Source organism: Excalfactoria chinensis, chromosome 1 (genome assembly GCF_039878825.1).
Source record: "Excalfactoria chinensis isolate bCotChi1 chromosome 1, bCotChi1.hap2, whole genome shotgun sequence".
Classification (NCBI taxonomy): domain Eukaryota; kingdom Metazoa; phylum Chordata; class Aves; order Galliformes; family Phasianidae; genus Excalfactoria; species Excalfactoria chinensis.
In genome coordinates, this window is record NC_092825.1 from 57,718,790 (window position 1) to 57,733,646 (window position 14,857).

General features: G+C 51.3%; 1 protein-coding gene across 1 annotated transcript in view; it reads left to right on the top strand.

Annotated features, from left to right (window-relative positions):
• The first annotated feature begins 6,770 nt into the window (after nt 1–6,770).
• WNT5B (Wnt family member 5B) overlaps nt 6,771–14,857 on the top strand; it is a 62,462-nt gene continuing 54,375 nt past the window's right edge. Inside the window, exon 1 of the mRNA XM_072343240.1 lies at nt 6,771–6,844. Within this exon, the coding sequence (XP_072199341.1) occupies nt 6,839–6,844 (6 nt within the window). The 5' untranslated portion in view covers nt 6,771–6,838. The remainder of the gene's footprint in view (nt 6,845–14,857) is intronic.

Below are 14,857 nucleotides of genomic sequence, written 5' to 3' on the forward strand. Positions count from 1 at the left end.
TACAAGCAAAAATGACTGCAATCTGAACTAAAACTTACTGCTTTATATGTCTTCAGCTCCATATGCGCATTAATTCATGCACGGGTACCTTTTCCGAACTGATCCCTTGAAATGTGCCAAAGGAACAGCAGTATCTGTGTGCAGCCTTTTGCCTGGTGCCTCAACTCTCCGACCATGTTCAACACAATATCTGAGTGTCTATGAAAAGAACCATCCTCTGCCACGTGCTATCTTCCCCTTTCGTACCTTGTGGTTGTGCTGGCACTTCAGTTATTATAGTTTCCTTTTCTGCCTATTTTATGTGCTTTAATGCTGATATTTATGTAAGCCAATATATTACCCATGCTAAGTATGTTTGTTTAAAAGCCACAGTGTCTAAGAATTGTATTTATATTCCCTTTGGGCTTACACTGTGAAGGTAAGACTACTAACCAAAGAGATTTGTCATCAAAGGATGCTTTGCAGGCAACAAAATGTGATGGCTTTCACACAGAGGCTTTCTTGTCATATGGTTTGTGAGCAGCAAAGCCAGCACGGAAGCCATCCCAAGCCTGGCTTAAGCTCTGTAGTTCATCTCTGGGCTTTGTGGGATCCAGAAGTAAATCACAAATAATATAATGTAATCACAAAGGTTGGAAAAGACCTCTAAGACCACCTAGTCCAACTGCTGACCCGTCATCCCCATGCCCACTTACTCATGTCCCTCAGTGTCATACCTATCCTTTCCACGACCACCTCCAGGGACAGTGACTCCACCACTTTTCTGAGGCAGGAAGCACCCTCCTGTACTTCTGCCCCTATTCAGCACTCATCCCAGGGCTGGATGAGCTCTGTCCACTGCAGCTGCACACCCAGCAGGCATGCAGGGCATCCCTCTGTGCTGTGCCACCCTCCCTGTCCAGGCTCTGCCCGCTTCCCAAGCACCTCAGGGGGAACCGGTCGCACCCTCCCAGCTTGGTGTTGTCAGCACATTCCCTGTCACCTGTCCCACCAGCAGCATGTCACCCGCCCCAGAAACCAGCTTGCATCACCCTGTGCCAGTAGCAATGTGGAGAAGCAAAGGAGAGGCTGGGGAGGACAGTCATTTCCATCATGCAGGTGGGAGATCCCTATGGAATGGAAATGTTCCTGCAGAGTCAGGGTGGTAAACCCAGGGATGGGGCTGCAAACAGCCACCACAGGCTGTGAGATGGGTCCTAGAGCCAGGCAGGGAGAGGGGCTGCCTCCACTAGCCCCAACCTCAGCCTCCTCCCATCGGTGTAAGCCCACTTGCTCTGCATGGTCCATGTGAAAACAGACACAACGTGCAGGCAGTGTGCTTCCTTCTCAATCTGTAGTTACTCTGCAGCATTATTCCTGGTGGTTATCAGGGGACTAGTGCACTTTCTCATTCCTGGTGAAGGAGAGAGGCCTGCCTTGCTTTCAGAGATAGAAATTATTGAAGAAAGTAGTTAAACACGAGGGGACAAAGAAACTGTGAAGGGAGGGGGCTGCTGCTGTGCCAGTAGCAAGTGGTGAAGCGCGGAGGGGTGCATAACAACCAAGGGAAGCTGTGGAGCCCCATTTGCCTTTGGCAGAGCCTCACGGGACATCTCACTGGATCTGCAGGACTTCAGCATCACAACACTGATCTTGACGGAGGACCCAGTGGGGAGGCAAACACTGCTGCCCCTGCTGAAGCCAGTGGTGCAGTTGCTATCACAGACCATGTTTAATTATGCTGCGGAGCTCATTACCACAGGAAGCAGCTGAGGCCAAGTATTAAGTAAGGCTTGAGGAAGGGATCAGCCATTTCAACAGACGAGAATATCCAGAGTTGTCATAACTCATGCCGATAACAATTTTGGAGAGGATGTACAACTCTTCACCTTGGAGTCTAAGCCAAGCAGAAGAGACTGAGGGCCTTGGTGTGAGAGGAGCGGGACCGGGGCAGATTACCTCACCGTCTGACTATGGCCGGGGGCCTGAGCCCCCACTAACCACGTAGCCCTGAGACTGCAAGGGACATCTCCCATCTTCCTGGCTTAGGGACAGCATCCACCTGGCCAACAGGAAAGAGGGATAGGGTAAAACTTGACGTGGTCCTGGTCACCTCTCAAGGTATCACAAGGACCCTCTCCCAGTGCCAAAGGGCTGGGCCTGCCCTATATCCCTGCCAAGCAGCACTGGGAGCTGATGGGACTCATGTGGAAGGCCAGTCCTGCTGGCAGGAGCTACTGGCTGGGGGCCACCGAGGAGGGCAGTTACACTTTAACTCACCGAGTCCCTGGAGCCCGCTGCTGGGAGCGCCGGTGTAATGATTAAAGCACTGACCGAGGCGGCATGAACTCTGCATGCTCTCCTGGCCTAGCTGCTGGGTTATGTGGTGGCAGCAAGTCACGGCGTCACACACTGCAGCCACCAGGTCCACTTTGATATGACTGTCCTTCAAATCCCTGTGGCTCGCGGAGAGGGTCTCACTATTTGATTTCTAGGTATCTAAGACCTAAAGATGGCTCAGCTCAGCCCTTCATTCAAGGACAAGAGGAAGAAGAGAAAGGAGCTGAAAGGAGGAGGGCTGTGATAGAAGAAGTCCTGGAGCTCTGCCCTGCCCTCCAGCCTGTGGAACTCAGCATCCAGAAATGCAGCTCCAGACCCTCAGTCCTGCTATGGGTGCCTGACAGGCCCAGCACAGCTGCACTTCCCAGAGCAGGGGCAAAGTGGGCAGAGGATGGCCCAGTAGCAGTGTAGCAGCGCCTGTGCAGGAGCCGCATGCCACCGCACAAGGTTGGCACGCCAATGAGCATTGCTGGCTGTCTCTGACCTCAGACACATGCAGCCACCAGCACCACCAGATGCAGGAATTAGTTTCAGGGATACTGAAACACATCACCAAGTAAGGAAAGGAGAACACACATTGTGCAGTTGCTGCATCACCTTGTGCCAGTGCGGGGGAAGAGCGTGCTTGGGGCACCGTCTATGATGGCAGCAGCTTCTGTTCATGCTGTGGACTTCCTGCTTGGCTCCCACCTCTGGTCAGTGTGGGGTGTCCCTGAGTCCAGGATGGATTTGAGTTGGTGATGTCAGACCAGATGAATCCTGGTTTAATTGACCATGGGTGAAATCGCGCTCTGATGGTTAATGTTATACTTGGGGCTGGGAAAACTACTGCACAATCATAGCAATTAGAGCTGGAAATGATTCAAGTCATCTAATTTATTTCCTCTCTCCCCCCCGCATTGTCTCTCCCAGGGATGGGGCAGTATGGTTCCCAACTACGTGTATCCCCGTGCTCAGTCCCATCCTGTCTCACTGACTCAAGGAGTGGAGCATCCACGTGTCTCTGGGGCAGACAATTCCATAGCTTGAAAGACGTCAACGTGAGAAAATGTTTCAGAAGTTTAGTCTATATTTCCTTTTGTGGAGTGCCACAAATTCTCAGGTCATGAGCTTTACGCCTCGAGGAAACTGGCTGCTTCCCACGAGGGCAGTGGCTGGGAATAAGGTAGTGGTTTCCTTTGGGGTTTGCAGGGGCAGGTAGGGAACAATGGTGTAGGTCAGTGAAGGTTTTCACACCTGCAAGGCAGGTCAGATCAGGTAACCTGTCTGGAATGAACCCTGCTTTGGCACAAGCTGGAGATATCTATTTTTTTTTTCTATTTCCAGATGTGTATTCCATGAATTCCACCTTGACTCATGAAAGTCTCACTGCTGGAAATTCATTCAGCTCCTCCAAACAAATTCACCCCCTTCAGCTTGCTCCTACCACTGCCACTAAAACCACCACAGGAGTGTGGAGCTAATTAAAGGACAAAAAGCATCCATTCTGATGGAAGGAGTAGCAGAAACTCCTTGAAAGCTGACACGGATTGGGCGTGGGGTTGGACTCCACTGCATGCAGAGAAGACTATGGGGAAGTTTATTGTGCAGAGGCAATGGGGACAGAACCATAAAATTATTAAGGCTGGAAAGGACCTCTGATCTCATCCAGTCCAACTGCCAGCCCATCCCCACCATGCCCACTTACCATGTCCCTCAGTGCCAAATCCACATGGCTTTTAAACACCTCCAGGAACAGTGACTCCACCACCTCCCTGGGCAGCCTGTGCCAATGCATCACCACTCATCCGGGTAAGTTTTTCCTAACATCCAACCTGAACCTCCCCTAGTACAACTTCAGGCCAGAAGGAACACACAAAGGGATAAGGGCTTAAGAGCACAACAAAAGCTAGACTGGGACAGTGTCTACATTATGAAAAGTCGGAGCCATGTTACTTTCTGATGATAAGGTCTCCTGCTTCTTAAGAGAGCCCAACAACACCACTACTGTGGTAAAAAGGAAGGAGCAGAATGAAGATGACTGGAGCCATAGAAGTGCCTGTGGGGTCAGGGAGCCGCATGAAGCCATTTTTCACAATTGATCAGATGTTGCAGCTTCCTTGGTGTGCCGTGACACTGCCTCCCACCAACATTAGTCACAGCTGAGACTCTGACTGCAAAGTTCAAACCACAACCAGTTCCAGTTGTGGACACAAGTCATTATTAAATCAATGAGTCTTAATCACATCACGACATCTTGCAAAGAACATCTGGACAACTGATGCTACACAGGAGCCCCTCCTGCCGGCAGCTGTTGCCCCTGGTGCCCAGTGAGGAGCAGCCCTGGCCACATCTACATGACTCTTCCACCTTCCCGTGATGACCTGCGGTGGGTTGGTGTTCTGGATAGAGCACACTCTGTGGGGAAACTAGATGAAATGAAGGCAACCAACCACTATCCTTGAAGGAAAAATATTACAGGTATTTCAGCAGAGAAGACAACGTAAAGACATAGGTGGTCTGCTCTCCTCACCCAGCCCCGCAAGGACCTGTGACCAACTCACCCATGGAAGGCCGATCTTCCTCAGGGATTACACCAAAACCAGCATGGGAATTCAATAAGCCAAGATCTTTCTGAGTAAGCTTTTAAGGAACACACATACCCATTTCCACTTCTCTGTCCCTGCTGCTGGTTCTGCAGTGGTTCTGTTGTCCCCTCCTATCATCCCTGAGGCATCATATGACATGGAGCAGCCCCAGCACTCCAGTGGCATCGTATTAGAGGCACCGATGAGCACCCCAGGCCTTCTGACCCACCATGGCCAGTTGCCCCTTGTCACACCACAGTGGAAAAGCATGTCTCTCAACAGAGCAAGCCACCTGCCGCCATGCCCCAGGTTGTGATGCTCCTCCTCACACCTACAGTTGCCCAAAGGGGACTCCACAATTCAGTGGCTCCTCAGGCAGCACCCCACCACATCTGCTCTGTGAAGCCTGAACGTACAAAACTGAAAGTCTGTCAGAGGAGCACCATTAAGCAGCTCCACCTTTGGAGGGATAAAAGCTGGTACCCAACATTTCCTGCAGCCAGCTGCAATTTCAGGGCAGCATTTCCCCTCTAATTAGTTGGTATGTGCTGTCCCAGCTATTATCTTCCTGGTTACGTAGCACTGGGGACAATGGGTCCTTATTTCCTGCCACCAGGTTACTGTTTACCTCCAGCTGCACCTCTTCTACCCCCCCGCTCACATTAAAAGAAAGTATCTCTAATGACGGCTGTGATGGGAATGGCTGGTTGTAAATTAAGACATGGAGAGCCTGCAATTAGCAGCACTGTGCATCCTGTACCCCAGCCCTCACCTGCTCTTCTCCAAATGCTCATGTGAGCGTTCCCACTGGGAACACACACAGATCCTTGGGGCTGTTTGCAAACAGATGCTCATGCACAGGTACGTGGCTGGAGCAGCATGATCCAAGCAAGGGCCAGGTGCCTCCCCAGTGTGACTCCATCCTGATGTCCACCTGCATGTGGCTGTGAGAAGCATGGGCTTGCCTGTTCCTTGTGCTTTGTGCCAGGCTCTATAGCTCCCGCTGCACAGAGAAACTCTGGATTGCAGACATCATGGGGCCCTGAGATAGGGATCCCAATGCAACAAGTGTAAATCCTGGCTTTGTGCAGCCATTGGGCTGCCACCCAGCTCGGAGGCCAGGCAAATAACTCTGTGCACGTTCACATCCCAGCCATGGCAAGGGCAGGGCATCATGCTCAGCGATCCCCATGTCAAGACGTGGTGATCCTGCAGAAGCTCCTTGGCCAACCCCTGCTCCTACAAAGGCAAGCCAAAATCTGGCAGTGAATCTATCGAATGTAACGGGTGCAGAGACAGGGTAGAGTCCCTCGACGTGATGCCAGCGATGTGGGCACAGGGTGGCTTTTTGTCCCCCCGACAGCTCCACACCACCCCTGGCTCCTGCTAGGTGCCCCCCGGACGGCTGTTCGCGCCCCACGGCAAAAGCTGCGGCGGCAGCGACCCGCGGGCGGCTCGGTGCCCGGGGAGAGTCACCCCGTCCCACTTCACCGGGCCGTCAGCGCGCAGCTCCCCGCTGGCGGCGCCCCGGGCCGGCCCCAGCCCGCCGCCCGTCCCCTTCCCGCCAGCGGCGGCGGCGGCGGTGCCCGCGGCGGGGCGGGCGCAGGGGGCGGGCGCGGGGCGGGGGGAGGCGGGGCGGAGGCGGCCGGAGCCCCCGGGATCCGCCGGCACCTCCCGGGCCCGGCACTCGCCGCCACCAACTTCGGCCGGGAGTCGCCCTCGGAGCCGCCGATCTCGCAGCCCAGCGCCGCCGAGGAGGGCAGCGCCGGGAGCCGCCCCCCGCTCCCCTCTCGCCGCCGGCGGGGGCTCAGCGCGGCGCGGGGGCCGCGGCCCCCGGGGCAGGTGCGTCCCCAAGCGGTCTCCGGCCGCCGCGGCGGGGGGCGCGGGGCCCCGATCCCGCCGTGGGCACCCGCTCACCTGCCGCCGCCGCTCGGGGACACGGCGCCTGGGAGATGCAGGTAGGAGGCGGCCCCGGCCGGCGGCGGGGCAGGGAGGAGGAGGAGGAGGAGGAGGAGGGCGGGGAGGGAGGCGTCCCGCTGCCGGGCGGCGCGGCTCCGCGGGCCGCTCCCGTCCCGTCCACGGCGAGAGGCGGCGCCGGGGGTCGCCGCGCTCCGGCAGCCCCGAGCGCGGCAGCCCCGAGCGCGGCCTCCCGCCCTGGGCAGCCCCGCACAACCCCCCCACCCTCGGACGGGCGCCGCTCCGCGCTGCTCCGGCGGCGGGAAGGGGGCCGTCGGGGGGCGCCGAGCGGGGCGCGGGCTGGGGTCGGACGGGGTCCTTCGGCTCCCTTCGGTGCGGCGCGGAGGGTCGGGGGAAAGGGCCGGGGCCGCGGCCGGACGCTCCTCGGTGATGCGACGGGCGGGAGTGGCAAAGCAGGTGTACCCCGGTAAGGCGGGCGGTACGCCCAGAGGAGAAGGGGTGTTCCTCTGGGACGAGGTCCCGTGCCCTCCTGCGAGCCCCGTGCCCCCGTGCTGTCGCTCTGGCCCTCGTGCCTTCAGTGCGGCAGCGGCCTCGAGGAGGGCAGCAGTGCGGGAGATGGTGCTCATGCCCTGGAAACACGCTCAAGTAGCGATGGGGAGAGTCTCGTGTCACAGCACCGGGGTGCCAGCAGCACAGCTGTGCCTGGAACAAGCACGCTGTACTATGAAACTTGCCTTTTCTGAGAATCGTGGTGCAGTGCTTCTCTCATAGTGGTACAGGTAGAAGAACTTCCCCAAATATATTCTTGTGTGCTGCGGTGTGTTTTGCTGCCCCATGTTCTCTGCATTTTTCTTCTGCCACCAGTTGAACATCCTTGTCATGCTCCCTGTGCAACTTTTTCCTGTCTCCTAATGCTCTCCAGCAAGTGTTCACCATCACCCTTGCTCTTCTGTCTGCACCCACCTACTCACGTGTTGGTCTCCTTTTTGCGACAGAACAGTGCTTTTGCTCACACATGAACCAGTGTTTATGTCCTTGCTTCATTTTCTTTGTAGCCAGGAACCTGGTACACATCCATCAGGCTCAAGCGCGTGTTTCTGACATTGTGCCCTACCACACTTCAGTGGTGCACAGGGGCTGCCTTTTTGCCCAGTACCTCCTTTCCTGACTGCTACACACTGAATGTTCTTTCCTGCTGAGGGCTTTCTCAGAGATCGCAGGAGGGACAAACTCCTCTTATTAAACCAGTATCCCGTCCATGAACGCATGGATCTGTACAAAGTGAAGGTTGGGCGCTGAAGGAGTTCAGGTGGAGTTTTCTTCTCGCATCCAGAATGTGGAATAAGCCACCATGTGTGGCAGCAAAGCTAGCACTCTCTCTCTTCTTTTTTTTTCCTCCTTTCATGAAATCAGCCAAGTATATGAGGGGAAAAGCAAAAGGTTTGCCTGCCAGCTGAGGGTAGGAGGCAGAGTTGGACAGGAGAGCTGGCCATAGCCCAGCCGTGGATTTCCTGAGCTCCCAGGCTCCATCGCTCACTCACACTCCGTGCCCAGGAGCATCAGCAAGGGATTCCTTCCTTTTGGAAGTGAGTTTCCTCACAGCTCATTCGGTGACACGGTGATTGGTTCACCTTTGCCCAGTCTCTATTGTATGCAAAGCCTGAATGTCCTTGTGTGTGTTTCTAGCTTCTTTTTGGGGTACACTGAAGCTGAAATGGTTGCTGCTGGCTTCCACCACTGAGAGTCTTCTCTTCCAGCCCCTTCCCTTCCAGTCTGCAGATATTCATGAGATCAGTTGAACAAATCAAAGTCTTGAAAGTGCTCTAAAAAGTTGGTTTTTCTTACAGGTGGTAAGTCATAGAAAAGACTTTTCAAGACTTTTTCTTCCAAGACCAGAAACAGCTTTTTAAAGAAAAAATCACATTTGTGTATACTGAAGTTTCCAGGAGTTTGGGTGCTTAGCAGCCAATCATAGGTTGTGAAATGTAGAAACCCAAACAGATCAGTGGGATCATTGTTCTGTTTCTTGTCTGGAACTGTTCTTTTTCTAGTCCAGTAGGCCTCTGTGTTCCCGGACTGCTTTAGATCTTGAGTCTTTTGTCCCAGAGTTGTTGGGCTTGGGATTGGAGGCGTGCAGGGAAACCAAGTCTTTACTGAAAACTGCACTGTTGCTCAGTTAAATGAATATAAATTGTTTCTGTTCAGAAGAACTTTTTTTCCTAATGGCTGATCAAAGTTCTGGTGAAAACCATTTCATCATTTAAAAATTAGTTGGACATGCACGCAAGAAGTGTTTCAGAAAGACTTTTAAGCACAGTACTTCTTAAATCAGGACGTGGATAGCCAAGGCACGTTGTCACGTAGGACTGCCCAGTCTGTGATATACTTCCATTTCTTTTACAGAGGAAGGGATGCTGGGTTGCTGGAAAGGGGATATAACTTCATTAACATTGAAGGTGGTGCAAAAGGAAGTCATGGGAGTTGTTCCTGGACTGGAAACAATCCTTTCTAACGGAAGATTTAAGGAATGTAAACCTAAGTAGCATTTCAGAAAGAGGACTGGGAGATAGGTTGGTGTGATACCTGAATGTGTTCAGTGGTAGGAATTGGCTGGTACTCAGAGAGCTTTTTGACTCAAGGAGGGAGCTGTGCACAACAGTGCATGGATGGATGTCTTTTGGCTACGTGCATTCGCGTTAGCACTAGGCAACGTGTTTGACAGCCGGCTGATGAGCCATCGGAACAAAGTGCCAAAGGAAATGTTAGCTCTTAAAATCCTCAAATAAAGACCGACTATCTTTTTGGACGATGCATTTCATTTCACGAGTGATGGGGCTGGCTGCAGAGATAGCTGGATGGAAGTATACGTACAGAATCGTGGCAGGACCGGGCCGTGCGATCCATGCCCCTTCAAGCCTTGGTGTGCAGATTGACAAAGCTTACACAAATCTTCCTCTGCTGAGAGGGAGGCAGAGCAGCAGGGTCATTGAAAGCAGATTGCTGCTTCTCAGTGCAGCTGTCTCGCAAAGTAGGGATGCTCTCACGTCCCTTGTAATTACGCAGCCTTTCTTCGCAGAAGCGCTTTGCAAGCCGAGACGGCTGTACGCTTCAGCCTGCTCGTCTGTGGGGATCCTTCACTTGTCCTTGGACGCTGTGAAACACGCTGTGGAGTTTGATGACTTGCAGTGAGGCTGCAGACAGCTGGAGGAAGGCAGTGCTGTGTATCCCCTCGAGTCCTCTGGGCCGGGAAGACTCAAGTTAAAATTTGGCTGAGTTTGCAAGACTTTAACTCCTTCTTCTTTCATTAAGTGTCACAAGCAATCACCGTGCCTCTTCCTTCACACCCTTTTCCCTCAGCATGGTTGCTCAGCAGGGCTCTGGCACCACACCATCTCAGTGGTCTTTTTGCATTTTCTCTGGTACCTTCTGTCTGCGCACAGCTTCACATCCATCAGAGCCCAGCTGGTGGGACTGCAACCCACGCACACCTCCCTGGGGGACACGGCTCTGCAGGCCTTCAGACCTACATGGAGGCACCCCCACCTGTGGTTGCACCCTGCACATTTATTGGGGTGTCCTCCCCAGGCCTGGGCACAGGCAGGCGGCAGGAGCTGTGTGAACCCTGTCTTTCCCCCTTGCTCTGTTTACCTGTCTATATTTAACTCTCTGGCTGGCTTCATCCTTCCAAAGCCAACCTGCTCTCTTGTGGCTGAGCTGCGGGTCTGGCTCGTGCTGCAGTGTTTCCTGGCGGCCTCAGGCCCGTGGTTTGCTGCTCAGTACTTCTCTCCGGCAGGCACTGGTTCTTTCTAGGTCCTGGGCAGCTCATCCTCCCCACTTCTGGCTTTATTTTTAAACCTGACTGTGCAAAAAAGGGACCTCATAGCCCTCAGGCTGGAGGGTCTCTGTCATCTCCAGATGTTCTTTCTTGCCCTGTGTATGCTGCAGTGGGCTTTGTGACATCTCCCCTTGTCCCTTACATCCCATAGTTGTTTTCATTCTGGCTGTGATCAATCCCAGAGGGATTCCCAACACGCTGAAGAGCTCCATGGCTGTCTTTAAAGGGTCTGTGCCTCTTGCAGCCCTGCTGGACCCGGCATTGGTCTGTAGGTCTTTCCTGATGGATGTGTCTTCCTTACTCTGCTTTGTATGGAACTGGGCTTCCCTGGACTGGCGCTGGTCCCAGTTTGTTTGAGAGCCTACCGATGTGCTCCTCTGCTTCAAAATAGCTGGCAAGAGGGCAAAGCCAAGGAGAGGAAGCATTCCTATTTCTGTTGGGCTGGGCAGAATTAACTTTCTGTAGAGTTTCAGAATCTGGTACAGTAAATATGGCCTAGCCTGGCCTTCTTATTCATCTTCATAAAAACAGGAGGATCAGACCAGTAGTGTCCCGCATATCCCTGCAAGAGACCCTTAATTGATCTCTGCTTTTCTGGGCATGCCTGGTTGTCGTGTAGTTAATGCTGTGGTCTACCACATGAGAGAGATGGTTTGAATCCTGGCCTCCTCTGTCACTCTTTGAGCTAAGCCGGTGGCCTTCTGTTTAATGCCCTTGTATTCAGAGGAAGGGTATCGAAGGCCAAGGTTTTTAGCAGAGACTAGTGATTTGGGGCATCCAGCTTGAAACGCTGTCAAAGGTCTTGATATATATATATATTTTCCATGGTTCGGCTCATTCTGACACTTGGGCAGGCTTAAACAGTCTGGAATTGATTACTCAAAGTGACGAGTCAGTTTTGAAAGACTTTGTCTCAGGAGCTGGAACGGCATTAGGAAAAATGAAATCAGATAAAAATAATGCATTCTGTAGGTCTCTAATAGGGATGCTCCAATAGGGTAAATCTTGCTTGAGTGGGCATCTGTTGTGGGCAGAGAACTTGTGGCACTGTTGCATGCAGGGACTCGAAAAAAGGGTATGGGTGTAATTTTTGTTTTTCATTAGGTCATAAAAATGCTTGAAGGGTTCGATAGCTTTTCTCTTAGGAAAAGAAAAGGAGAGCAGCGTTGTGTCATGTACGTATATGTTTCTATACCCAGTTTATATGTTAAGCTTTCTTATATATAAAGCTTAAGTTGTAGTTTTATTTTGAAGGATTTGGGGAGAGTAGAGTGTAGTTTTTTATGCTTTAGAGGTGAAGGAGACTGAAGTTGTTGAGCAGAGCATGTGTTTAGGCTATTTCTTTAAACATTGCTAAGGGCAAAGGATTAATAACAGCCATACCAATACTGATACTAAAGTGTTCTCTCCAGATTTATCTTGCAATTGTTCTCTTGGCTGTTTCTTGGCTGTCTCAGTATCATTGTTCCACAGAGTCCTGGAGCACCGGAGCACCTCTGTTACGTGTAAGTCAGTTCTAAAGCAAATAAACCGAGCGTATCCTTGCTTAGCTGTTAAAACCTCTCTGAGCTTTGTTACACATCAAAGAATGACGAGAAAAACGTGTGAGCCCATGTACGCCATTAATAGGACATTTTTTCAGAAAATGTCATTTTGTGGCTGTCAGCTTCATTGGTCTCTGGGGCGTTCCAAAGTACTCCAGAGTTGGCTGCAGTCATAAAAAACTGATACCGTGTAGAAGAAAATGAAGTGCCTTTTCTGCCTCTCTTTTTACAGATAGAGCAGCTCAGAGGTTTCCAGGTTATGTTGAGCAGTACGGACTTGCTATAATTACCATAAATATTGGATGTAGCAGAATGTCGGGGCTTTGTTTAGTAAATACATTGCCGTTATCATTTCTGTGTCACAGCTGGGATGCTTTGGGTACCCCGTGGCTGTCATCACCATTGATTCTGCCCAGCCACATGTTCTAAAAAACGAACTGGAATTTTACAGTCCTGCCTTGAGGGGATCAGGTATTCATGGGATAGCCCCATTACCCTGCATTCTGTAGGGGAGACCTCTGGTTTTGAACCAGGATATCACTTTTTGTTCCAGCACAAAGCGTGCACAAACCAGATTTCCCACTGACATCTGCCGCCATGTGTGTGACTGCAGCTGTTGTTCCACCTGTGGAGCTTCACGGCCTGCCATGCAGGTAGAGCCGAGTTAGCGCTCGTGTGAATTACAACCAATTCCCTGTCACAATTTCTCCTCTGTTTTTATAACTATTCCCCATTTCCATCTATTCTTAGCAAGCTGTTTGGGAGTTTTGCCAAAGGACAAAATGAACTTCTAATAATTTTTTATTAATGGCGAGAAAGTTTTCAGCTGGGTGAGCTCAGTGAGCGCAGCGCTGTTTATGTGCAGTATTTATTGTAGCTGCTCAGGCTCTTTCAGTATCTCTGCTGCTTTTCAAGGCAATCCTGTGCAATCCTGAAGAGAGTCAGTTGTTTTCTGCACAACTCGCTCAGTTGATCTACCAGTCTGCATAACTACAGTGGCACTCCAAAAGCATGAGAACCTACTGCACATAACAACCACGAGTTTTTGTCCACTAGGCTTGTAAAACTTATGCATTTTCAAGGAAAATGGTGCCATTTTAGGTCAGACTTGTCTATAGGGAACAGTTGACTCCCGTCAGCCTCTGTCTGCACTCAACTGCTCTTGTTAAATCCCATCCATGGCAGAGCAGCACTGGCACTGCCTGCCTGTTTGTGACACCTTCCAGGAGCATGAATGGGAGCAGCAACAGCTCCCATTGGGATCAGTAGCAGCACAATAGTGTTTACTGGGGTGCTTGATTTTTTTTTCACTCCACAAACTATCAAAGTTTTGTGGGGTATACTTGATAATAATCTGGACCAGGCCTTAGTGAGGAACAAGGTGATGCTTGAAGTCAAGCATAAAACCAAACTGCAAGCAATAGGAAGACTGGTAATGTTTAGACAGAGTTAGTTTGTTTTAATGAAGCCTGACTTTGGCTTATGGTCAAAGCCAAATTAGGAAATGTATTTTAAAGACGTTAGAGATAAGGCTCTGTCAGTTCCTTGCCACTTTCTGTCAACCTGTGTGAGATCTGGGTTGGTGAACCTCACTGTTCATGCAGTCAGCTCCAAGCTGAGCAGATGGAAGGTGACTGAATACCACTCATCATGGAGGGATGAAGCACTTTGCCTCTCACCTATGCAGGCTCCATATTTACACAGACCCATTTTTCTCCTGGTAAAAGAAGTGTCGATTTCACTGAGCCCCAATCCCTCTTTGGATTATCCATCAAGTCTTTGTGCAAGAGGACATGTGGAGGGATGAGGGAGGCCCAGGAGGAGGATCCCCTGTGGGACTCAAAGAGCCCCCAAGCGATACCCATTCTCAAGTCATGGACTGTCACTCAGCAGGTCTCTCAGCGGAGCAGGCCTGGTCTGGTGTTGAAAGCTGTGGAATCACTTTCACAAAATCCAGTCCCCATTTGGATCTCAGGCAGATGTCGCTGCCCTGCTGAGTGCTGTTGTCATTGAAATCTTTCTCACTGAGTTTTGCTTATCCCCTCATCTCCTCTGCCCAAGCAGGCAGGAGCCTTTGACTTTCAGTCCAAGAGTCTTAAATGTATCAGTTGATCCTCTTTTCCTTGGTAGTGCTTTCTCTCAGTACACCTCAGCATGTACTAGCGTTCTTCCAGACCACTTTGCTGACTTATAACTTGAGGTCCTGTGCATGTAACTAGTTGCCATAGATCGACTCGCTGTGTGGTGTTAATGCAGTGCAGACTTGCAGGCTCATGCTCCTCGTCCCATTTGTCAGGAAAACCAGACATTAGTGGCGTGGGTGCCTTTTTGGTTGAACTTCACAACCCCGTGTTTATGCTACACTGCTTTCTCTCGTTGTCCCCCTTCAGAAAACAGTGGTTATTTCTGTGCAGAGATTGCTGTTGATTTTATGACTGCTTAAAGATATCTTAAGAAATGTTGAGGGTTCGTACAGTTTCAGTACAGACCGTGTTTTGGTTTTTGTTGTTGTTTTTTTTTCTGTCTGTAAAGAATCAATACTTAATAAGTAACAAGTGTTAAGAGGTGATATAATGTTTCCAGAGTCCCATTTGCCTTGTCCTTTCCAAGATTTTGCAAAGCAGACCATGGGAAAGAGTTCTGTAATCAAGCGTGCTAAGTAAGAAATGCTGCTC